We start from the raw sequence: 27,330 nt of genomic DNA, 5'->3' as shown, positions 1-27,330 counted from the left end.
AAAATCTCTTCTAACCACACTTGTATTTTGCATAAGGAAAATTCACACAGATATTTTTTTTACATTTTATATCAAGAACTTCATGTACAATCATTACTGACTGACAGCCAATATTAAATATAAACAATTTGTCAACTAAAAAAATCTCTATACAGATACATTTATCTTAAAAACTGTGTTTCTCACAACTTTAACAATACCATTCAAAGAAATAATACATGTCTTTAGTTCGTTAGTAAAATTGTTTACAATTTAGTTGATGGTTTATGCTTATACACAAACTTAAAATAATGTCTTTAAAAAATCATTTTCTTGCATAAACAAATGGTATAAAATATTTCAATTTGACTTAAAATCTATTGTGTTTTACATAGATATTACCCACGATAACCACTTCAGGCGTTGGTTCACCTTGTTCAAATTCATAGATAAAAAGAGTATGATTGTTTTTTTCCCATAAAATTAATGTTACACTTGTATCTTTTTAGCACTTCATTAATTTATTTAACATTCAATAAGCTGTTTTGATTTCATTACATGAAATATCATCACATTTAATTTTTCCACCAAGGAAAAAATTCGTTAAAGAAATGTTGTTCCTTCCATTCTTTTTTTGAGTGCTAAATTTAATTACACCACTTCATATCAAATGAATATATCTGTTCATCTGCCTGTAATTCGTACCATTGCTAAATTCTGATTTTGACCTTGCTGTGATGATTGAGTCTGTGACTTTGATGTTCTTGGAGTACTTGTGCCACGAGGTACATTTGATGAAGCACCACGTTGGTTAATCATTTGCTGCTGTTGTTGATATGCCTGTTGACCTCCGGCTGTGTTGTAAGGACTTGGAACTGATGATGTGGGAGGATACTGACCTGGGTACTGTTGTTGCCCCTGCTGGTACTGCTGATAGTTGGCACCTTGTGGATAAACCTGCTGTTGACCAGGAACCTGTTGACCTGCAGGATATGCTTGTTGCGGATATCCAGGATATTGGCCCTGGGCAGAATACTGTTGTTGAGCTGCCTGTGCATAATTTGCCTGTTGGTAGCCAGGAGGATATTGAGAGTAGTGGGCCATACCCTGGGGTGTTTGTTGCCCTGGTGGATAATTCTCAGCAGAGCCTCCGCCTCCACCACCACCACCGCCCCCACTCATTAAATTCTGTATAGACTTACTACCCTCTCCTGATAAGAATGATGAACTGTACATGCTACGTGACATATATGGATTATAAGATGAGAACTCTGTAGTTTGTGCAGCACCTACTGTCTGTATAGTTTGTATATTTGCGTCATCTGAGGAATGTGATTTAGACGCAGCGTTTACCATGGCGGTTTGTCTGAGATCAGAACTAGAATTAGATTCTTTTACTTTTGGTGTTGTTGTTCGACTATCTACTCTTGCTAATTTACTATCTGGTGCCCCATCTGCTGGAGTGGTCTGTAATTATAATATTAAAAATACATTTACTTTCTTTTATAACTGAGGTAGAAGGAAGATAATGTAGGGGGGCAAACATTTTAATTTTAATTCAGTAAAATACATTTTTATTTGCCTTCTTCTCAAAAGTCTGTTCCCCAACTTTTGAATAGAAGGAAATTAGAGGTACATATATACTTGAATAAGACAGCAAACAACCACCACCAAAGAGACTTTAACCCTACCACATTCTAAATGTTCCTAAGTCAGGAGCCTGTAACTCAGTGGTTATCATTTGTTGCTGTATTTCATATTTGATTTTAGTCTATTGTTTTATACATAAGTATTCTCATTTCATTTCAAAACTTTTATAGTTGACTATAGGATACAGCCTTTTCTAATTGTTGAATGATGTACAGTGACCTATAGTTGTAAACTTCTATGTCATTTTGACTTTGTTTTATTGACAACCATACCACATCTTTTTATTTTTATATTTTGTTATAGACAGGTTCATATTCAATATGTCTTTCAGTTTCTATAATATTATTTTTAGAAGGAGTATTTTTTGAAAGCGCAGTAATAAGTAAACCTTTTATGCCACATAAGCCCCATTAATTATTGATTACCATTGCCAAAAAATCAACTGAATGTAATGGTCCTGAACTCACATGCTTTTCCCATTAGTTTATTCCAATTTATGAATTTTTGCAATTATGGGGTACTTATGCCTGAATCATTTCATTATATACTTATCAAATGTTTAAATATAGATAAAATTCAGAGTCTGCATACCATACTTACACTACGTTTCTGTGGAGGTGGTGGTGGGGGTGTTTGTCTGTGTGATTTACTAGGTGTGACTGGAGGTGAATCTTCATGTTGCTGGGGATTTTTACTATACAAATCTAACACCTTATGACATATGTCTGAAAATAAAAGGTTATATGTTAATATATAATAAACATGGAAAATATATACATTATTTTAAATGTTCTACATCTTTGAAATACAATTGAATTTTTTGAAACAAAATATTACCATAAGTCTTGTTCTTATATCTAATTAAATTCAATCAAAGTTATCTATTATCTAATTTATTCTTGTTTATGTATACTCATATTCTTTGAAGCAAAAATTCTTAGATTTGTATGCCATTTATAATTTTAAAAGTATTACTGTGGTTTCATTATTTTTCGTTGAATACCAATTTCAGTGTATTTTGATGGAACAGGTATTAAACCAGGGGAAAAAAAATCAAACAATGACAAATTTCGGCAAAACCATTAAGGAAAATATCCACAAACATGCAAATGTTTCTTACTCCACGATAAATTAGTACCCACAAAAAAATGACGAATCAACAGTATCTGGTTTTGAGATTATATTTATTCTAAATATATGGACCTGTTCTTTAAGGTGGTACCTAACACTACAGGGAGATAACTCTGTAAAGTCAGCTAAACGTTTTAATTACTTTGTGTTGTAAAAGGAATATTAAGCTTCTCAATGATCAAAATTGTCAAACTGCTATATAACCAGTGTAACTTTTCTGACAAAACGGTTGGTTAAAAGTTTTTGAAATTTTTATATTTTTGTTAAAGGGTCAAAGTTAATATTTTGACAAAGTTTTATGAAAATTAAACGAGCCAAATTAATTTTAGTAATAGTGTTGAGTACCAACTTAAATGATTATTTTTCTATAATTGTAAAAATCAAGCTAAATCTTACCCTCCATTAATTCCACTGTGATATCTTCGACGATCCCTTCCCACCATTTTAATTTACTTCCTGGTGGCTTGCCTTGCCAGTCAGATATCTCAAACTTTGCCAATCGTGTTGCCAGATACATCAGTGATATACCTATTACCTCAGGTTCCCATTGTAAACATAGAGTTGTACATAAACTGAAATATTTATATAATGATTAATGTAAACACACAAGAGGGAGGAGCAATAAGGCTTGTATTACATGTACCCAAAATTGGTACAAAGTTACAGTAACAATACATTACATCATCCTAATATACACAGCCAATTTTGCATAGGTACTATGTCTGCACTAAAAATCTGTAGTACTGGCATGGAAATCTACTTTTCATCTTCAGTACTATTTTTTTACTCTAAAATTATTGTAATATTTAGGTACCTGTATTTTACAGTACCTGATTTGAACATGAAAATTTAAGTACTACATATTTTTGATTGCAACGTTAAATTTTCAGCATTTTGATAGTACATGTATGTCTATTTTTAATCTCTTAAAATTATGATTTTCAAACATGGAATATTGTGATCGCTTTGGTATTATTTCTGTACCTAAATTTTAAGTACAAATCAAGTACTGTAAAAATACAGGTATGTAAATAGTACAATATTTCTTAATCTTATGCATTTCTTTATATTTTGTTCAAATCTGAAGTAATCCTTTTAAATGTGCTTACCCTTTAGTTTAGCGACTATAATTTCAAATAATGGTGAATACTTTGTAGATTATGTGATAATTGCTGTCTACAGAGACAAAAAATAACATATCCCTTAAAGTTTTAACATCTTTTATTGTTCTAAAGAAATAAATAATTGGTAAATTTCTATGTGTTACTGAACCAACCTGTCATTTATAAATGTCCAAGCCATCTGTACAAGTTTCTGTGATTTTTCTTTTTCAACTGTAAAATAAAGTGATAATACAAGTAAAACCTAATAACAAAGTATAAATATTTTTTGCAAAAACAAGAGTGCACATGTTCACAAGTACACATTTGAAAGCTTCTGAAATTTTCATTCACCTTATATATTATGCATATCTCAAATGTTTGCTTAAAAGTATTAACGTAGAAAATAAAACTTAAAATTCAATAATGTTTGAAAAGAATGCATGCTTTTCCTATTCTGACTCTGTTCTGAACTTCACTGCTGTCAAGTCAACATATGGTATTAGAAAACAGTTATTATTAAAAAGTTAAACATTAGATTTTCTTATAAATGTGTTTGCATCAATAAAAAGCATCATGTGAATGTCAGACCGTTGATGCACACTTCAAATGTAGTTACATGTATCTGTTTTCATATTAGCCTTTGGGTTTTATTACCTTTTGTGAGGGGGGATAAGAGGGGTCCTGATCCCGAAATAATGGGCTTAAAAACATGAAATCCTGGGCTTAAAATCAAGAAATCCTGAAGCCCCCAAATTTGAAAAAAAGAATTCCAGGATCCCGAGCTTAAAAACACCTGATCCCGGAGTCCTGATAAAGGTCCTATCCCCCCCTCTTTTGTTTCATAGGTAAAAGGATTTTAAAAAAAAATAAAGATTTTAAAGTCTTGTGTAGAACAACTTACTTTTAACTTGTTTGGCAAACTTTAACAGACAAGCATAAGGATGGTCCACTTGTAAATCAAATTTGATTGTCTGTAGAAGTATTCTTTCCAGTGTCATTATTTCTTCCTGAAATATAAAATAAGAACATTGATAATAACTCCCAGCAATTATTCTGTTATATTTATAAAAGCAATGAAAACTATCCCAATGTTTTTTACATTTACAATACTGTTTGCAGGCTGACTCTGACTTTTACCTTATATTGGCATTGGTATTATTTGGGTCTCAACTCAAAAGAAAGAAAATCAAGAATCTGCCTAAATTTTGTCAAATGACCTTTTACTAGCTATAAAGACTAATGATAAAAGATAAATAGGTGTTATGGGGCAAAATATTGTACCATGTATTGTATGGAAAAACACCAAGGAGTCCGAACATTTGACACTCATTCCAAAACCTCACCTAAGTACATCCTTAAGCAGCTAAATAAGTTTATATAGATCATGTGTTTCAAATTTAAATAATTTACAATCTTACCTTAGGATCTTCTGAAAACACTGAAAATAATTGTGGAGACAGGATACTCTGTGTTATCTTTACAATGTCTTTACATTTCTTTGGTGTTTCCTCTACTTTACCAGCCAGAAATAAACAACCAGCAGCTGTTATCTGTAACAAAAATAAACAACTATAAGTCAGGATATTTTTTTCGGTGGTTGTAATTAGTATCAATAAAGATGATCTATAGCAAGTCATCATTGCTTAACCCTTTCCTCCATGGATGATCTAGGAGGGTCTGGATGGGGGGTCTGTTATTCTGTAAACATTTAATTTTCACCCCTTTTTTCTCTCTAATCTTTAAGAAATTAACCCCTTTTTTCTCTAATCTTTCAAAAAGTAACCCCTTTTTTCTCTAATCCTAATTTTTTTGCCTGATATTCTCTTATCTTCATTTTTTAAGGGCATTATTCTTAAATCATTTAACCTTATCCAAACCCTCATCTAGAGCAAGTCATCATTGCTTAAATTAGTGAAGAGATGTTTATACCAATAACTGTTTCATTAATTTATTATGACAAAAGCAGTCTGCACGGTTAGCCACAAGTCTGATGCCTCAAACTATAGGCATATAGGGACCAATTTTAATATTTAGTTTTTCAGATTATTAGATGTATGAAAAAAGATTTTGGCATAGACTGAAAGGATAAAATGTGGTGTCCAAAAAAAAAGAATTCAAATACTTACATATCTGTGGAAATCTTTGAATGAATGGAAAAGATAAAATCTGTGAAAATATACTACACCAGTGGCACATGTATCATATCTCCTGGGGCTATGTTAAGGAAATAAAGGATTTTTGTTTCCAAATTTATACTGTATTAATGTCATGTAAAGGTGTCATTTTAGTGTTATATTTAACATTGCCATAAAAGTGTGTGGTTTGGATAATCACAAAACCAGGTTCAACCTACAATGTTTTCTTAAAATGACCTGCACCAAGTCAGGAAAATGGTAATTGTTACCTTATAGTTTGTTTCTGTGTGTGTTGCATTGTCGTTTGTTTTTGTTCACTCCAGTGTTTTTGTTGTTTTCTTCTTATACATTAGTTGATGTTATGACTTTTGAAATGTGATATGCTACTGTGGCCTTTATTTATATAAATGTTGTACTAGTTGATTTACTTGATGCCTACCATCATGACCATACTAGTATACTGTTTTCTAAATCCGTAAAATTTGAGAAGCATCAGTAAAATCTTTTGTAAACACTTTTGTTGTCCTGTACAATTTTTTTGTTAAATCTGAAAGAATTACTGAAGTTTTGTCAGGCAAGCAGATTACATTTTCATCTGGTTCATGTGGTTACATTTGTACATAATTTTGAAAATGAACATAGTGAAATGATTTCTAAATTCATGTATCATAAAATTGAGAGAGGAAATGGGGAATGTGTAGAGGCGACAACAACCCGACCATAGAGCAGATATCCACCACATCAATCTAGAAAACAAAATGTTGTGTTTTAATTTTTTAAAGTTCTAGTCTGCATAAAATCTTACACTAATTTATTGCAAGATGCACTAGAACTTCCAGTATGTTATAGAGACGAAAATTTTGTGGTCCTCATCACAAAGGAAAACAAACAAACCAGGTTTGGCAAAGTATTACCTACCCAGGAATTCCCAAGTTGGAAAACCCGGGTTTTCCCGGGCTGGGCAATACTCCCAGAAATGGGTAATACTGGGCATTACTGGGCATAATGATTTTTTAAGCTTATTTTAACGCATAATAGTTAAGACTTGGTGTAATTTTATAGTATCACATCTAAATATATACTTTTTTATACAGATAACCATTGAGTTCTATTAGAATGAAAAATTCAATTTCATTCTGTTCTTCATTTATTCTATATATGTAAGCAGAATACAAGATTTGCACATTTAAGGATACCTTGTTCATATGTAATTTCCAAGCATTGTTTCAATAATCGAAACTTTGATAAAAATGCATTTTTAATTGTTATACATTCATACATGTCATATTGCTAAATAAACACCCTAAGGGGTCATGCCATTACAGGGTTGGCAAAAAAGTGGTCAGTACTAGTACAATGTATTAACCATGCCAGTGGTAAATACCGGTAATTACCGGCAAATACTGGGAAATACCGGCAAATACTAGTCGATTGAAATTTTGAGTGGTCATTACTATATAACATGTATAAACCATACCTGGTCAATTATAATTTCTATCAATAATTAAATATAGAAAGTGTTTAAATCATTTTTAATGCTTTCAATTCAATTTCTATTGTAAATTCAAACAGTGATCTATATTGATAAATGTGAAGTAAAAGATAAAAACTTTTTGTCCCTGCTTCAAAACTTCTATTTCCAGCATGAAGAAGGGTTTGTCACACAGTTATATAGACAGGAAATAATTTATTGTTTTAGGGGGTCTTCAAATATCACTTTTATTACTTTCAACCCATGTACTGTCAACTTTTATTGGGGGCTGTTGTTTTAGTAATTAAATTTTCACACCTAGCAATGCCAGGTGATAGGTAAACAGACACATGTAACTTCATTTACCTTTAATTTTAATTACCTGTAAAATCATACATTTTGAAGAAAAAAATATATTGATTTATAAATGTTGAAATAATATGTAAATTTATATATATATATATATTTTAAGTATACAATATTATAATTCATAATAACTAAATTTAAAATCACTAGGAATAAGTGTTATAAAAGCATAAAACATCAAGTTCATTAATTTTATAAGCTGACACATGCATAAAAATTAAAGTTTAGGTATATTTAACTTTTTATCAAGTTTTTACTTCAATTAATATTAAAAACATCCATGAAAATTTCAATTGACCAGTATTTGCCAGTATTGACCACTTGGGGAGTATTGTCCGGGCGTTAAATACCGGTAAATACCACTGGTAAATACCAGGGGTGGTATTTACCGTCCAACCTTGTGCCATTAGCATTTATAGAATTGAAAGGGCTGATTATTGTTACATAAACAAATCTGTGTTCTGAATACTTATTAATTAGTGACAGTTCACATATGGTACATATATATTATTTAAATGTATTTTTCTTACTTCTTGATAAGAATTATACTTATTTGAAAGAAAAAGATTGTTTTGCTGTATATTTACAGTTTGACCAATCTAGACAAATAAAATAAGTTATAAATATCTCAAATGTATTACATTTGTGTTTGATCACTGAATCCTTTGTAAAATGTAGACCAGTATTTTATATTGCCCAGTATTACCCACTAAAACCCAGTAAAACCCGGGTTTTCCCAGTATTTCCCACTGGGCTGGGCAATACTCATAAAACCCAGGTTTTTGCCAACCCTAAAACAAACATAAAATTGTATGACTAAATTAAAATGTTTATATTTTATACAAGGATACAGTCCCATCTTTGTTCCAGCATCAATGATAAATCTTGCTCCTTCTCTTCTGTACCTGGCTTCTGTTGTTGGATCAATCCCATCTCTGTGTGTTGGTGTGTTTCTTATCTCTTTCTTATCAAAGTACCAGCAAGGCATATCTATAATTATAATAATACAAGTTATGCTGAAATTAACTCTATATATCCTAATGAACATATAACTGCAACCTAATTTAGAAAAAAGACATGAATGAATATTGCTATACATTTTAGAAAAAGAATATCTTTATTCTGTCCCCTATACGTATACCCATAGGCTGACCTACAGACTTGGACTAAAAACAAGTTTTTTTTCCCTCATCAGCAACAAGATAGGTGTCACATTTGGACCAGGATCTGCCTACCCTTCCGTAGCTACGTGAGATTACCCTGTTTTCAGATTTTAGTTTATATGGGTATAATACACCAAAGTGACATGAAAGACCAACACACAAATTATAGTTCTCAAAATACAACATAGAAAAACAAAGACTCTGAAACATAAGCCCTGCTGCCTAATATGAGATAAAAATCTGTGTCACTATTCGACGTTACCTGATAACAGCGTTTCTTTGATTACCTTGAATAGGACGTCATAACTTAAAAACGTCACAACTAAATCCCTAACTACAGTTGAACAGAACCAGTATTGGAAACTTTACGGTAGAAAAATCAATAAAAAAAAATTAAAAATTTCAGGAAATTCTTACTTCTGTTTCCGGTCTTGTTGGCATGAGACTGAATAAAATGTATATCTATCAGCATATCAACAAATATAGGAAGGAATTCAACACCCAATCAGTTTAAATAATTGTTTGATATGAAAAAACGTTACCTGATAACAGCGTTTCTTTGATTACCTTGAATAGGATGTCATAACTTAAAAATGTCACAACTAAATCCCTAACTACAGTTGAACAGAACCAGTATTGGAAACTTTACAGTATTTCCTTTTCTTTTACCAACATGTTGGAATTAAAAAGAAATACTGACTCCGTCTCCATTCACAGGTAATGCCTGTCTCATATTAGGCAGCAGGGCTTATGTTTCAGAGTCTTTGTTTTTCTATGTTGTATTTTGAGAACTATAATTTGTGTGTTGGTCTTTCATGTCACTTTGGTGTCAGTTTATGTTTGACTTATTAGTTAGAATTCTTTTCCTCTGGTATATTTTCACACACAAAAAAATTGCGTCTTTGTGGATAATTACATATTTTTTTTAGTTTTATGACTAGCTTACTCCAAAAATCTGTGTCACTATTCGACCCAAATCTGTAAAAATCTGGTAATGTACTTTACATACCGTTAGGTTTCAATGTATCATACCTGTTTGAATCGTAAATAATCTGTTTTTACTGAAATATATCTTGTTTCTAAAAAAAAAATACCAAACGTAACGGCTCAGACTAGTTTTCGTAATGTCGTAAATATTTGTAATATTTTATAGCAGTAGTTTCAAATGATTTTTTTCATATTTTTTCTTTCTTTTTTAATACTTTTTTTTAACTTTAATAAAGTGCATTAGATTTCATTTTAATTTAAAATAATCGGGAGATTTTCACGACATACGAAATGTGGTGACGTAGAACACAGCGGAAGTTGGAATTAGTGAGATACTGCTGAAATTTAATATCACATTGTCAGCTTGTGGTAAAAACGACCAGATCCTTTGCCAAATAGTGTTGCAGTTCAGTTGTCCAATTACAACTTTCATTCATTATTTCTTTACTGGTAGGTAAATTGTTTGTGAAGTCTCTCTTTTTTTACCAAACACATGCTTTAAAAAGGTATTGCCCATTTAAGGTAAATTTTAAGATCATTTACTTTGACTACAAAAACAGTACCAATGCTATTAAGAAAAATTTTGTCATTAAAAAGAATAAGCCTTAACAAAATATGTTCTATTCATGTTACAATATTGCCTGTAAAAAATAATGAATTGAGGAATTTCAACTTCACAGCAGGGGAAATGTAAGAATGTAACACTTCAAGGCAAATTAAATGTACCATTTTGCCAAAATCCTGTTTATGATGGGTATACTTTAAACAGACGAACAATTGCATGATCCTAAGCAAAGATTTATTTCAGACATTTGTGACCACACCCTGCATGCCCTGCACTCTGCTACTCTGGGCATCAAATAATTGTTTATTTATCATCCACATCTTAGGGGTGTTTTTTTTTCTTGTTGAGTTTCAGTGTACATTGTGTATGTGATGAGACAGCTAACAAATCTATAGAACAAATTATCTTCTTCCACAAGCTCATATATTAGCTAAAAATCTGAACCTGAACAAAAAGCAGAGAAAGACCACCTATGGACCAATGAACAATGATGAAGGACAAGGACAGAGTATTAATATTCTGACAAAAAAAAGCAAAATTAACTCTGTTGAAAATTATTGACACATTATTGATCTAATCAAAATGTTCCCATGAAATTGCTCTCCCAAAACACACCCAGATCTACAAATCTTCCATTCTATTTTAGCAAAGAGCCCTTCATGATTAAATTTCAGGGAGATCTCTGCTTTGAGTATCTTATGAATTACCTCTGAGTTCTGAATCCCTCAAACTGATTTAGGCAAGATGAAACTTTATAGTTGGTATACAGTGGCAGATCCAGTGGGGGGTCCAGTGGTTGGAACCCCCCTTTTTTTGGACGATCAATGGATTTGAATGGGGACATGTGGTTGATTCTATGGGTCAACCTTAAATGCCATCAGTGATTATGGGAAATGGAAAAAAATGTCCTTGTATGTATTTATGTAATTGAATTTATTTAATTAAGCTAAGTTTATATTTAGTTATATATAATGTACATGTATCTATAGGTTTAAGAGAGACGTGAATAATAAACAATGGGAAAGAAAAGTAAAAAGAATAAAGAAAAGCCAGCTGCAGCTTCTCCTGAACATAAGGAATTATCTAAAGGTGAAAAGAAAGAAGTCTTGGATACAGTTAATCAGCTGTTAGAAGGTAAATATTTTGTAACATCATGTACAACATAATTTTATATAGATATAGGAAGATGTGGTGTGAGTGCCAATGAGACAACTCTCCATATATATTCATGTAAATAGGCGATATGGTTGGGAGGGCAGTGAACTGTTCATGAGGCTAAAATGAGTGGTCTAAAGAGTTAGAAATGAAGATAAGCAATTGGTGCTGTGGTGTATCAAAGGTGTGAGTTCAAATTTAAATTCCATTGAGGATAAAAAAGAATGTCAGCATAAAAATATAATCTAACATTTTGGGTTTAATTTTCAGACTTATATATATAAAATAGGTCAATTGTTTTTGGCCAGATTGATTGATGTCTAAAGCCATTTTCAGCACTGTTAGTTATTTCCTGATGGTAATTATAAGTTTTTATGAGAATGCAAGCGAGAACCACAACCTTTGGTAGAAAACTGACAATCCTGGTCAATTAATATTGGAGTAAAAAAGCACCTACAACCAAGTCACAACCTCAGCGCTTACAGGCTAGTGATACTGTTTGACGTCTTAGACGCCTCAGCCATCTACGCCTTTCAAATCAATGAAACCTGTTAACAAAAAACAGAATTAATATTCATGTGAAGCGACTAACTACTGACAAATGTAAAACTCAGGGATGATAGCAGGTTCTCAAGAAAGGTTATACATTTTTGTAATACAAAGAATGCAAATTTGTCATCCATTTTGAAACTGAATTGATCAAATATTTGTATATTATCAGCAAGTTTTTCACAACTATAACATACATTTCAGTTTGTTCTAATCCTGTGAATGCAGCTGGTCCAAAAGAGTTGGAGGAGTATATGAAGATCAAGGCTCTAGTTGAAAAAGTTATAGATTTACAATCAGGTTTGTTTAAATCTCTTCTCTCATTGGTTATAAATTAATATTGGTCCCAAAATAAGTTTCCTTTTTCTAACTTTAGTTTGCCTGAACTAAATATTTGAAACTAATACACAATGCTTATAAATGGAAAAAAACTGCTTAATTTTTTCATTTCCGTTCTTTGACTTGAATTTGCCTCAACCAAATGTTACGAAACTCATACACAATTTTTAAAACAAATATACCACAAAACTCAGATTAAATTAAAAAAATGGAAAAATTGATTCTTTAATAGTGTCCTCTTATAACAATGTATAATGTTACCGGGTATATGCAAGGTTTGGCATCATATGTGTCCTATGGACACATTCTCCTTTTATGTTAATAGCAGTTAATCAGTACATATTTAATATTTATCCAGGCATGAAATAATGAGTTGTCTTTCATTTCTAGGTCTATGTACTCCTGCAGTAGACAGAGAGAAGAATTTCCCAGGATTTATAGAATGGTTACATAGTAATGGTGTAGAAACAAGTGTTGTAGATATAAAGAACTTTCCTGGTTGTGGATTTGGCTTACAAGCCACCAAAGATCTCAAAGTAAGTAGTAAATTAATGAACATATGATAAAATTAAATTTATAGTTTTTAGAACTTTCATTTACACAAAGGTAATATTTTAGCAATTGATGAAAAATTTAATAACACAATAAAATAATAAACAATTCATTATACAAATGTATAAGAGTAGTAGTCATGGTTATAGCCATGGCAAATTGTGCTTTTCAGGTAAAAAAAAAAACCAACATGGAACTGAAATGGAACATGTTGTCCATGAAATATTGAATAAATTTTTTCAGCTACAAATGTTTATTTTGATTACACTCCTTTTAAGTTTTGTGTGAATCTTTTTCTAATTTTTTGTGCTATTTTCACATTTCCTGACCCTTGTGAGAAAAATATTTCTCCTCACTAGTGAAAAATCTGTTCTCAGCATATGATTGGTTGAAATTTTCTTGTTTTCTTCTGAATTTTCTTATTGTGACGTCATGAAAAAAGGCAACCATGCTTGATGACGTTATATCAAAAGTACACAACTTTCCTCAATTTAAAAGGAAGGATAAAAAAATCATAAGAGAAACAGATTCCACCACTTTAAATAGTGTATAAAGATATATCTCCGCTCTGAACAGTTAAATTTTAATTATTTAAAAAGCTTGACAAGCCTCACGCTTTAGATATTTAAATTTAACTGCCTTGAGTTGAGAAATATTGTAATACACTCGTTGAAGTTGTGGAATCTATATATAAATGTGTACATTTCAGAAGATTTACAAACTTTATTTCTTTTTCCAGGAAGCTGATCCATTTTTAACCATACCTAGAAAAGTCATGATGACAACACAAACAGCCAGAGATTCAGTATTGGGTAATATATATATATATATAGATTAGAGAGACTGTTCCATTTAAACAACATACCAGGAAGGCACTTTGAAAATGGAGTTACCTTCTGTAGATACAAATTTAGAACGTCTCTTACACTTTCACTGTACAAAGCTTTTGTTTGTGATACATGTAGATCTGCCTCACATTTTATAATAGAAATTTGATAACTAAAACATTCAACCGTTAAAAGAACTGTTGTTAACAGTGCATATAAAAAAGAAGATGTGGTATGATTGCCAATGAGATAACTGTCCACAAGAGACAAAAATGACACAGAAATTAACAACTACTGGTCACTGTATGGCCTTCAACAATGAGCTAAGTCCATACCGCATAGTCAGCTATAAATGGCTTTGAAATGACAATGTAAAACAGTGCATATCAGCTCATTTTTGAGGAAATAAAATTGTTCTGATTATATGAATGAATAGAAAGAGAAATATTAATGAAGACACACTGAATAAAGCATAAACTTTTCTGATATTAACAATTATATTTTATATTTGTATTGATTATTGTTCAATATATTCAAATGATTTATTAATGAACAAAATATGATAATAAAAAAAAGTACATGTCTATGTTTTTTATAGGACCATTAATTGGGCAAGATAAAATGTTACAAGCCATGCCAAGTATACTACTAGCCCTCCACCTGCTCTGTGAGAAGAAGATGCTTGAATCATTCTGGAAACCTTACATTGATATCCTTTTACATATTTTTTACTCAGCTGAAACTGTCAAGGTGAATTATTCATATAAAGCATTTTATCGCTATTTTGTGCATTTTTCATTTGATCTTTTTTTGTGATAATTTTCATATCATGCTTCTCGCTTGAGATGAAAAAATTATCACTAGAAAATTAGGAGGCCACGTGGCGTTGCTAACGAAATTGACATTGAAATTGACAACGTTGTCATAGGTAAAATAGCGATAAACAGATTATCATTGGTCATCTCAACTCGATTGCTTTTCTCACTTTCGCTGTTCCAGCTCAAGCGAGAAAATCAATCTCGTTGAGATAATCAACTATAATCTATAAATATCATGAACATATACACTCTATTATGTTGGATAACATTTTGGAAACAACATAATAAACAAATAGCCTGTTTTTACTTTTATTTGACTTTTTCAATATAAAAACAATGACTTATCTCCCCTTTTCCATGCTAGGAAAATGTAAGATATAATTTATATTAAATAAAACTTTTGGTAATTTTTTACCATTACTCTTGTGAAAAAGATACAAAATATTTTGTATAGCATTTATCAAGTTAATGATTCAAATCAGTTACAGACTTACACTGCTTTGGCTTTAAAATACAAGTTTTTCACCTTATATGCTTGCATATGTTGTTTTGATTTTAGAGAACATTGTTGTTCAGTTGAAAGTTTATTGTAAAACCAAGAAATTTGGAGGTGAAATCATAGTATCCCTCATTCTCAAAAATTGAAGAAAAACTTTGGTCCTTACATTCCATAGTCCTATGTAAATTGATTAAATTAAGCTCTAGCCACAATATCGCCTATAACAACTATCAATTTAGTGTCCCAATACAGTTGTTTCCTCCAACTTAAAACATAAAAAACATATACTTATAACCTTAACATATGATAAATGTATTACCAGATTCATATTGCACACCACTCTACTTTACAGAGGATGAAATTAAACTTCTAAAAGGCTCTCCTGTACAAAGTAAGTTATTATCTCCCTTGGCACAGGTAGGGTTATCTCCCTTTACTGCCAAGGTTCAGTGTTTTGTTTTTAGAATCGTGCTAACATTTTGTTTAGAGGTTATTCTAAAAAAAATTCTTACTGCCTTGATGTAACGTAAGGCAATAATACATCACTGTGTTCTGCTCTCATGGTCAGGTTGTGGTAAAAGATTTGGAAAAAAAATCTTATATGATTTTTAAAGAAACACCTGGTGTCTTTTTAATAAACATGCTAAATATGCCATTACTCTTCGCACTACTTTGTATGCATGTTGACCAAATTAAGTGTCTATGTTCTGTGAATTCACACCTGCATAATGGATCATCATAAATAACTACCGGTATAATATTAGTAAACAATAATGTTTCAGTGTTATGATGTTTTATTCAAAAAAAAATTCATGGAAGCCAAAGATTGTTGGAAATTTACACATGGCCTGAGCCGTGACATTCAAATTTTATCCTGAGCATTAGCCAGGGATAAAATTAACGAATATCACGACCCAGGCCATGTGTAAATTTTCAACAATCTATGGCTTCAATGAATATTATTTCCATTTTTATAGAACAAATACTGTTATCAAAATACTGAAGCAAGGGTTGGTTTGGTTTGTGTGTGGCTGATCTTTTTTACTCCCTGTTAGATAAAGCTCAAATATCTTAATGAATCTAGCTTGCATGGGTTATTTCATGAATAACTGCTAGAAAAAAATTGTTTAATTCTACTAATTCTCAAACCCAACATTTGCCATTTTAAATTTCCATGATTTTTTCATAAGCTTCTGTCAAATCCAAAGTGACTTGCTGAAATTAGTAAATATGCAAATAATGCAATAGAATAGAAAATAAAACAAAACCTCAAAAGTTGGTTTTAATACAATATCATACGAATTTCGCTGGTTCACATAACAGAAAACTTTCAACTTTAGCAGTTTCATTTGTATGACGTCATGTTTTGAAATCGGGCTTAACTATGGAGTGCCAAAAAAATAATTGACTTTCGTGGAATTTTATTTTATTTTTATTTGTTGATTTTTACCGAGCTCTTGTGCATAACTGCTTTTAATTATACATCCGAATAAGAATAACAGTTATTTTGTCCTTTTTAAATCAATAAAATCGGCAAAGGGTCTGCAAATAGGTTCCAATACATGTAGATTTACGTGGAAAGTAAATTGTAACAGCCATTATTATGTATATCTCTGAGTCTGCGCTAAGTTTAGATATATCGAGAATTTTATCACTGTGTTTTTTACAAAGGGAAAGAAGCACATCATATTAGAATATACATTTATTTTCTAGGTGATTGTTATAATCAGTTGAAAAACATAGCCAGACAGTATGCCTACTTTTACAGGTTATTTCAGGTGAGTAAATCCAGCACCTTTGAAAATGTTATTGTTTGTTGGGAAATCCTCTTTACAGGTACTCATTTTAACTCATATCTTGAAGTTTGATTCTCAACTGTTCCAGATATGTTTTGTATTGGTTTGTTGGTGAAGGGTTTACAACTTACAGGCTATTATTTGAACTTGGAATTATTTTTAATTATGGAATTTGCATTATTTCTTGTGTTAGAAATTTTAAATGAATTCCATGATTATTCTGTATTATAATGTTCATTTGCCGCCACACAACACTTTCTATTACAAAGAAGATAGAACATTTATAATAGAATGTATTGTGCCACGCACCAAACTATCTATACAAAATACACTATCTGGAAAGTGCTATGCTAGGCTCAAAACATAATATTTCAGAATAAACATGGAATTTATAAAAAAAATTCCACAACAAGAAATTAGGCAAATTCTATAACTAAAAATAATTTCAAGTTCAAATAATAGCCTGTTAACTGCTACTTATAGTCAAGTATTTGCCTCCTCCTGGCTTGATATTGGGAATTTCATTAGAAATTTTTAGGTTAAACACATAGTTAATGCATTGAATTAATTATTTGAATTTCTTATGGAATTTGCATATATCAACTTGTCACAACAAAATTAAAAAGAAAACATAGATATCACTTGTATTATCATAATTATGTTATATGGAGCTTTACTTAACAAGTTGAAAGTTTATAGATACAGTGTGATTCAAGAAAAGGAGAACAATTCCATAGAAGTTTTAAAAATGAATGTCTAGGTGAGTTACACTACCGTAACATTGGCGGATCCAGGGGGTGGTCCTTGGGTCAGGACCCCCTTTTTTGGGCCCATCAATGCATTTGAATGGGAGAATATAGTTGGAACCCCCACTTTTTAAAATGGCTGGATCCACCCCTGCATTATTTGTTGCAATTTTTATCTTTCTTTCTTTTTGTATTGATTTATTATAGAATCTACCAGCAACATCAAAGCTGCCAATTAAAGATTGTTTTACATTTGAAGATTACAGGTGAGATCCTTTTTTTTTGTTATTATTTTATGATCTTTTTGAAAATAAAGTGTTATAAACTCAAGTAAATTAGTTTATAGGTATTAGTATTTTATTTGTAAAAAGTAATTCTTTGATATTAACATAGGGGAGATAACTCGTCTGTTACAATGAATAAGAGTTTTGGTTTGTCACAATTTGTTCATGAATTGAAAAATAAAAAATTATCACCAAATCTCAGTGTAACCATTTATGATTTCAACCAACATTTCAATATTGTTTTACAGATGGGCAGTTTCAACAGTTATGACCAGACAAAATCAGATTCCAACACCAGATGGCAGTAAGATCACATTTGGTCTGATACCAATGTGGGATATGTGTAATCATTGTAACGGAACAGTAAGTTTGATTAGAAGCTCATTTATTTGTAACAAAAAAAATAGATTTTAAAATGAAGCTTTAACATTGAGGCTAGTCCACACATCCTAGACTCTTGAAAATCTGTCTGGACTCATTATTTTCAAAACTGAAAAAGATGCACCAAAATTGTAAAATGTTGCACATTGTATTAATTAAGCACAATATAAATATTTTATGACAAAAATATTTTAACAAAATGACATTTCCTTGCTCTATTTTGTCATGCCAACTGAATTAAGTAATGATATAGAAATAAAATTTCATTCTCTCAATGTAGGACTCACCATGGTGAAACATTGTGAGTCCCTGGATGTGCCATCAAAAATCCTTATTAAATGAGACTCTTGGCTTTTCTAGTGATCAAACAATTTAAATGTGGTGACATCTTTTTAGGTTCTTTTTATTGGACAGCTCATTTATTTGAACAAAGTTGTTTCTTGTTAGGGGGGATAGGGTTTTAGCAAGCCATATACATTTCAATGTATGAATTATAATGTTTCTCATTTGTAATTCGTTATTATTTTATATAATTGAATAAAGAAATAATTGTTTTCTGACAAACTATTTTTAGATAACAACAGATTATAACATGGAATCGGACTGCAGTGACTGTTTTGCCTTGAAGGAATTTAAACAAGGTGAACAGGTGAGTCAACTAGTAATTTGATAAGAAAAGAGTATATGAGGTCAGATCTGATATCATCTCTAATTCTTTTACTGATAGGATGCATTGAAACACCTTTACAATTGTATGAACTTCCATTATGCATGGTTCATCAAATATTTTGGTAAGTTCTTTTTTAGAACACTGTTATTGTGAACTGATTGATGATATAATATTCCCTATTCAATTCAATTACATTCAATGTAAATATAAAAGAATTTGATGAATTACCAAGTCAGGAATATGACAGTTCTTGTCTATTCATTTTTGATGGTTTTGTTATTTGATTTTGCCATGTGATTATGGATTTTCCAATTGATTTTCCTCTAGTTCAGTATTTTTTTTATTTTACTTCTTATTGATGACATTGTGTGCCTATTCATGATATGGTGTGCTTATTAAGGACATGATGTACTTATTAATGACATGGTGTACTTATTAATGACATAGTGTATTTATTGATGACATAATGTACTTTTTGATGACATAGTGTTCTTCTTGATGTCAATAAACAAAAAATAGTATTATGAGATTCTGCCAAGGTTATGCCTTCAAAGAAGCAAAATTTTCAAATGAACAGAATTGTATTTCTAAAAATCTTTCTGTGTATTGATAAGAACTGTATTCCTCTTGTGGCTTTTCAGATCAGTATATTTTACGGGGCCAGATCTAATGCAGAGTTATTGGTACATAATGGATTTGTTTACCCAGAGAATGATATGGATAGAACAGCTATTAAATTAGGTATAATTCATGGGATTACAAAGTTAAAAACTTCTACAATATTTTCTGCTTAGATAATACCTCACATTTAAGTTTCCTTTTCACAGAATGGATAACAAATTCTTAAGTTGACATAAGGCCACGGTTTTTTTATTTGTTGGTTTACGGATCCGCCGACCCGATTTTGCCGATTTTCAGAATAAAAATAAAATTGACTTTCATGCTTTTTTATTCCCGCCGACCCTTATCAATGCATTATCCCTGAAAAATAATTAAAATTTTCTTTTTTTATGAAATGAAATGCATTAATCATTAACAAAGTTGATAACACTTTCTGTTGTGAATAATAAAACTTCCAATTTACGTTTCTAAAAATAGACAAATCAATTATAACTGACCTTGAAATGTCTTTTGCGCAAATAATTTTGCGGAACGAAACCTGTGTTTAAAACCAATTACAAAATAAGTTTGTTTCACTTATTTGTCATCAGTCCGTAAGATGCATCATCTCAGAGAAATAGACTTGTCCAAATATGAACAGGTGGAATACATCAATTAAAGTACTGAATATTAACAAATCATTTGAAATTTTCTTGTTTCATAGATAATAAAAAATATCGATCATTGGGATAAAAACCGGATTGCATGACAACTGATTAACCCGATAATGTCGTTTTTCCAGTGGACGAGTCTATTACGTTTTTTGACACGTGTGTTGAAACTTATTTATGTACGACATTTTTACATTTTTTTTATTTATCAGTTTTTGTGATTGAAGATCATTATTTACCAAGTTTTCTGGAATTGATTGAGAGCTACCGGAATCTGTTTTTCTTGTTTGTTAAATGACGATTTAATTTCGCTTTGGCCGTGCAACCCCCCCCCCCCCCCCCCCCCCCCCCCCCCTTTTTTTTACAGGAAGTTATTAAACGATGTCATGCGATGTTCATGATCACTGATCAATGATATTTCATGGAACTAAATGTTAAGAAATGATGACAAAACAGCATATAAGACAAACATTTTGTTAGTGAGGTGAAATATATATTTATTTTGCATATTTTTCTGTTTTGAAAGATATTTTTTTTCTCTTTTTTTTCCGACCGACCGACCCCACTTTTTTATGGGGAAAATCTGTAAACCAACAAATAAAAAAACCGTGGCCTAAACATTGAGGAGTAAAATAAAAAAAAACATTTTTTTTTTTTTTTAACTATTTTTTAGAGTCAATGATGCAGTTTGGATTATAAACCTGTAAGGGTAATAGTTTTAAATTTAACAATAAAATCTCCCAATGTTTTCAACAACAAAAAATGTTCTTCTATCTATGAAAATTGGTATGCTCGAAAGTAACTGAATACACAGTATTTGTTTTATCAAACATTTTGATATTCATTTCTTCTTAATCAGTTCTTAAGAAAATCAGAAGACATCTTTTTCCCTGTCTAAAATTCTAATTTTTCCAATGCTTATGCTTATTATTAAGTTACCATAATTTTGGTGATGTAAACATTACATATTGAGAAATACTTAATTTTTGAAAATATTATTATTGTGAATTCAGCAGGTTACATCTTTAACATGTATGATCATAATTAAATAAGGATTTTTTTCAGGAATTAGTAAAAGTGATAACCTTATTGACAAAAAGACCAAATTATTAACAGCTCTTGGTTTAGCTCCGTAAGTAAAGATTTAATTTATAGATATAAAAAAAATGATGAATACACTTTACACTATTAAACAGATTAAATCATCAATTTAGGAGGTTCATATGTTCAATTGCCTAGGAAGGAGTAAACATAAAGAAAGTAGCCTTGAAAAGAACTTTTCAAATCTTCTATTTTTTGTACTTACAAAAAAAACATGTGTTAGTTTATCAAGGCTTAACAGTTGCTTTTATGCTCTATTATAACTCCTCTTAAGGATGTGCTTAGGTGAGGTTTTGGAATTTGTGTCAAATGTTCGCACTCCTTGGTGTTTTTCCATACAATACAATGTAAAATATTTTGCCCCATAACACCCATTTATTTTTCATATAAGACTTAAAATAGCTCATGAAAGGTAATTTTCCAAATTTTAGAAGCTTCTTGATTTTCTTTCTTTTGTTTTAAAACCCATATGATATCAATGCAAATATATTAAGGTAAAAGTCTGAGTCAGCCTTTTTCCGTCATATTTTAAATCTGAAATATCTGGAAAAAAGGTCCATGACATATCAATATTTTTAGCTTAACCAGTATCTTTATCCTTAATTGATGCTTTACCAGCTTATAGTATCAATTTTTATTATGCCCCACCTACGGTAGTAGAGGGGCATTATGTTTTCTGGTCTGTGTGTCCGTCTGTCTGTCTGTCTGTCTGTTCGTTCTTCCGTCTGTCCCGCTTCAGGTTAAAGTTTTTGGTCAAGGTAGTTTTTGATGAAGTTGAAGTCCAATCAACTTGAAACTTCATACACATGTTCCTTATGATATGATCTTTCTAATTTTAAAGCCAAATTATACTTTTTACCCCAATTTCACGGTCCACTGAACATAGAAAATGAAAGTGGGAATTTCAGGTTAAAGTTTTTGGTCAAGGTAGTTTTTGATGAAGTTGAAGTCCAATCAACTTGAAATTTAGTACACATGTTCCCTATGATATTATCTTTCTAATTTTAATGCCTAATTATATTTTTATCCAATTTCACGGTCCATTGAACATGGAAAATGATAGTGCGAGTGGGGCATTCGTGTACTTTGGACACATTCTTGTTTCTTTATTTTTTTAATTTTTACCTTACCTCACCTAATTAGTACATCCTTAAAACAGGTCATGGTTTAAGTCAATCATGAAAAAAGGATATAGTTTAGACATTTGTGACACAATATCAAAAATCTAAAAAACTCTTTATACTTACAATGTATACTGACACAGAAATGACTTTGTTTTATGTATTGTAGGTCCAGAATGTTCTTTATTTACTCTGGAGAGATCCCTGTGGATACACACCTTGTATCTTTTCTTAGAGTATTTAATATGACAGAAGGTAAGTGTTTCATATCTATATTTAGAAAGTTTACCCATGATGCTTTATTTACTAGGGGGAAATCCCTGTGGAAACACACCTTGTATCTTTTCTAAGAGTATTTAATACCACAGAAGGTAAGTGTTTTTACAATCCATTAAATATGAATTGAATATTGTTCTTTAATTGTAATATTATCAAATTTACAAATACAGCATTAGATTTTGAGCCTTAAAAATACAAGCATTGGATTTTAGGCATTACAAATACTGCATTAGATTTTGAGCATACTATCTTGCATACAGACATCAGATTTTATGATGATATTTGTCCTGAAGACTTCAATTTATATTTTTGTTTTCAATAATGCAGACCTTATTCAATACTTTTAAAACCACTATGGAATTTAATATATTTTTTTCCTAAATTATAATGTTTAAAACATTTGACTGATACATTGTGTTTTACTTAATTTTAGATGAAATCTCCTGTTATGACTGTGAGAACATGTCAGAAGAGGATCTAGAAAAGATGGGGGATGTCAACACACTAATAAATGCAGAGAATGAGGAAAAATTGTGGAAATTCTTAGAAACTAGACTGGCATTGCTACTGAGGGCTTATGATACCACAGCAGAGGTATGGTAGTTTTATTCCCCCCACTCCATCATTTAGTATTATAGAACAGAAGTATATATCAAGGAACTTCCTTTCTTCATTGACCAAATGTTTCTTTAGATATTAGGACGTTGGTAAAAATTTGATAATCTTCTAGTTTCATCTGAAAACTTTAGTAAAGAAATTATTTAATAATAATTTGAGTGAAATATGATTTGTTATTGATGTTCAGCATTACAGACATTCTTTTATTATCCAATTTTTAGCTCACCTGGCCAAAAGGCCAAGTGAGCTTTTCTCATCACTTGGCGTCCGGCGTCGTCGTCCTGCGTCCGTTGTCGTTAACTTTTACAAAAATCTTCTCCTCTGAAACTACTGAACCAATTCAAACCAAACTTCATCTGATTGAATCCTAGGGTATCTAGAATAAAGTTTGTGTTTTAATATCCATTTCATCAAAAAACATGGTCGCCATGGCTAAAAATAGAACAAAGGGGTAAAATGCAGTTTTTGGCTTATAACTCAAAAACCAAAGCATTTAGAGCAAATCTGACAAGGGTAAAATTGTTTATCAGGTCAAGATCTATCTGCCCTGAAATTTTTAGATGAATCAATGGGTTGCTGCCCCTAAATTGGTAATTTTAAGAAAATTTTGCTGTTTTTGGTTATTATCTTGAATACTATTATAGATGGGTATAAACTGTAAACAGCAATAATGTTCAGCAAAGTAAGATTTACAAATAAGTCAACACGATCAAAATGGTCAGTTGACCCCTTTAGGAGTTATTGCCCTTTATTGTCAATTTTTAACCATTATTTGTAAATCTCCATGATCTTTTACAAAAATCTTCTCCTCTGAAACTACTGATCCAATTCAAACCAAACTTCATCTGATTGAATCCTAGGGTATCTAGAATAAAGTTTGTGTTTTAATTTCCATTTCATCAAAAAACATGGCCGCCATTACAAAAAATAGAACATAGGGGTAAAATGCAGTTTTTGGCTTATAACTCAAAAACCAAAGCATTTAGAGCAAATCTGACAGGGTAAAATTGTTTATCAGGTCAAGATCTATCTGCCCTGAAATTTTCAGATGAATCAGACAACCCATTGTTGGGTTGCTGCCCCTAAATTGGTAATTTTAAGGAAATTTTGCTGTTTTTGGTTATTATCTTGAATAATATTATAGATGGATATAAACTGTAAACAGCAATAATGCTCAGAAAAGTAAGATTTACAAATAAGTCAAATATGATTGAAATGGTCAATTGACCCCCTAAGGAGTTATTGTCCTTTATAGTCAATTTTTTTAACCATTTTCATAAAATTTGGAAATTTTTACTAACATTTTCCAATTAAACTACTGAGCCAAGTTCATTATAGATAGAGATAATTGTAAGCAGCAAGAATGTTCATTAAAGTAAGATGTACAAACACATCACCATCACCAAAACACAATTTTGTCATGAATCTATCTGCTTTCTTTGTTTATTGTTCTCATAAACCAAGGTGAGCGACACAGGCTCTTAAGAGCCTCTAGTTTTTTTTCTTTTCTTTTTCTTTTCTTTTTTCTTTTCTATATCAAGCTCCTTGAGTGATATTGGAGTTTTTCTCACAACTGAGAGAACTAAAGGAAAATTGGACCCAATTTCCTTGGAATGAGGGTTAAACAAAAAAATGACAATCTGTGGTAGATTATCTATACTACTTTAGGAAGAGTCTGATTTCATTGAGCCACATCTCCTCTGAAACCAAACAAAGTTGAAAATATTTGTGATATGACATATAAATGTAGTGTTTTACACTTCCTTAATTTGTCTTTGAAACATTCTTTATAACCCAATTAGGAGTCCATTATCTGTGTCTTACCCGCATTTCCACATTCTCAGTGGACTTATGTCAACACAATTTAAAAAGTCTTATTTTCAACACTTGTTGCTATTTCTTTGGCATCTTCTTGTCAATGTTAATGTTATCATATTGTTTCTTACACATTTTTCTTTTTACTGTATATTATATATTCTTTGTCAATTGCAGGAGGATGAAAATTTGTTTAAGGAAGCTGGTATAACAGACAATAAACTATTTATAATACAGTTAAGGAGATGTGAGAAACTTATTCTGCAACATGCTGTTCAATTTGCTACAGAGAAAAAAAGTGACATTGTTCAAAGTTCAAAGGACAGCAAACAGATTGAATCTAAAGAAAAAGATGTGGAATCTTAAGATTTATTTTAAAGAAATGTACTGCATTTTTAAACATATTTAATATGGAAAGATTAGAAATTTCAAATATTCAAGTACTTTTAAAGTGCTTTAATTTGTTGATTCCAATTTCTAAATGTTTGTGGAAAATAACTTTATTTTTCCGGATATTGGAAAAGGAGTAGGTCCGGTAAGGACCGATTTTGGCCTCAAATTTCAGGTTCATCTGACGAAATATTTTGACCACTTTTTAAACACTTGAGTGTCTATTTCATTTGAATCAATTAGTTTATATCAAAGATTTTAACTGATTAAGTCATTAAAAACGATCCGATTCAAGCTCAAATATGAAAAATCAACCAAATATGCCGAAAAATGTCACTATTCAGATGGTTTTTGTCAAAAATGAAAGTAGCCCCATCCGTGTTCATCCTCAACCTTTAGATATGTTATGTATTTTCATAAAATACAACTTACATTTCAATATTAAGGATGAACACGAATGCGGCCACTTTCGTTTTACACGAAAACCGTCTAAAATTTAACTAAAATGCTAGAATTGTGAAGAGTTTAGTAATTTAGCATGACTATATGGTGCTAGTACCCGATATATGTGCATTTTTATGTTAAAAAAAAAACATATTTATGTAGCAGAAGCATTTTCCTGTCCAATAAATAACTAAAAGTTTACATTTTAACAACTTTGTAAAACTGCTATATTTTTGGGCCAAAAGGGGGTCTTACTGGACCTACTCCTTTGCAAAAACAAAAATCATAGGAATAATATGCATTTTGATGGGAAACAAAATTTCCATTTTATTGACCACAAAGTCTAAAGAAGATTTGAATCCCAAAAATTAAACTACTGTCAAATTACAGTGTAACTATCTTAAAGGCATGCTGCCCAATTTCAACGATCAATGTTATATTGCATATTATTTTGTATATATGTATTAACCTTTCTCAAGGGAACACAATTATTTGAACAAAAAGAAATATATTTGAATCAGGCTTTGTTGGCTTTTTTTTTGGCATATTTTGTTGGCTTTTTTTTTTTTGCATCATGAGATGATGATTGTGTTTATTATGCTTAGGCAGCTCATTTTTTGTTGGCATTAAAATCATGATTTAAAAAACTATGCACAAATTATGCAAAATGTCGTTTTAGTGGGTTCAATATTATAAAAAATGCATTACATCAATATTTTTTATTTAGGTGTGATATTTATGTCTGTTTATTCAAAATATTTCAATTAACCTTATTACCAATGTTAACCTGTAAGATTAAACTAAACTTCAGTTTATTTTTCTACATAAACAAATGTCACTTTATATGCATTTAATAGAATTATACTGCAATTGAAGTTTGGGGAGGACTTCAAATAAAGCATCTTTTGATCACACAACTCCTGTGAGCATTCAAAAACATCTACAATATTTTATGACCAACAATGAGTGAATTTTCCATTTATTAGTTTCAGAAAGAATCTAAAAATCTAAAAATAAGGGCTACTTCCTCAAGCCATGAATTGCAACCATGAATAAAAGTATTTTAGAGTATTTTGATATTTGTGTCAAAGTGGATTGTTATAATGATTATGCAATAATTTTAAT

The 27,330-nt window shown here is 30.9% G+C and overlaps 2 protein-coding genes across 2 annotated transcripts; one reads left to right on the top strand and one right to left on the bottom strand.

Annotated features, from left to right (window-relative positions):
- Positions 1-60: 60 nt before the first annotated feature.
- Positions 61-10,120, bottom strand: LOC134710162 (cyclin-K-like). The gene is made up of 9 exons (XM_063570380.1): positions 10,031-10,120; positions 8,687-8,825; positions 5,990-6,071; positions 5,282-5,413; positions 4,765-4,870; positions 4,037-4,094; positions 3,157-3,332; positions 2,230-2,354; positions 61-1,446 (listed from the first exon to the last, which is right to left on the bottom strand). The coding sequence occupies exons 2-9, from the start codon at positions 8,821-8,823 to the stop codon at positions 664-666; spliced, it is 1,599 nt and encodes a 532-aa protein (XP_063426450.1). The 5' UTR covers positions 8,824-8,825; positions 10,031-10,120; the 3' UTR covers positions 61-663.
- A 142-nt stretch (positions 10,121-10,262) lies between these two features.
- On the top strand, positions 10,263-27,330 carry LOC134710165 (actin-histidine N-methyltransferase-like). Its single transcript, XM_063570383.1, has 16 exons — positions 10,263-10,435; positions 11,540-11,684; positions 12,459-12,554; positions 12,984-13,129; positions 13,885-13,957; positions 14,571-14,681; positions 15,591-15,680; positions 17,003-17,067; positions 18,039-18,097; positions 18,364-18,478; positions 19,071-19,145; positions 19,808-19,907; positions 21,503-21,569; positions 22,829-22,914; positions 23,372-23,532; positions 25,549-27,330. Exons 2-16 carry the CDS (start codon positions 11,567-11,569, stop codon positions 25,735-25,737), a joined length of 1,551 nt encoding a protein of 516 aa, XP_063426453.1. The 5' UTR covers positions 10,263-10,435; positions 11,540-11,566; the 3' UTR covers positions 25,738-27,330.

Source organism: Mytilus trossulus, chromosome 3 (assembly GCF_036588685.1).
Source record: "Mytilus trossulus isolate FHL-02 chromosome 3, PNRI_Mtr1.1.1.hap1, whole genome shotgun sequence".
Classification (NCBI taxonomy): Eukaryota; Metazoa; Mollusca; class Bivalvia; order Mytilida; family Mytilidae; genus Mytilus; species Mytilus trossulus.
The sequence above is the reverse complement of the archived record's forward strand: the minus strand, read 5'-3'. Positions and strand labels throughout refer to the sequence as shown.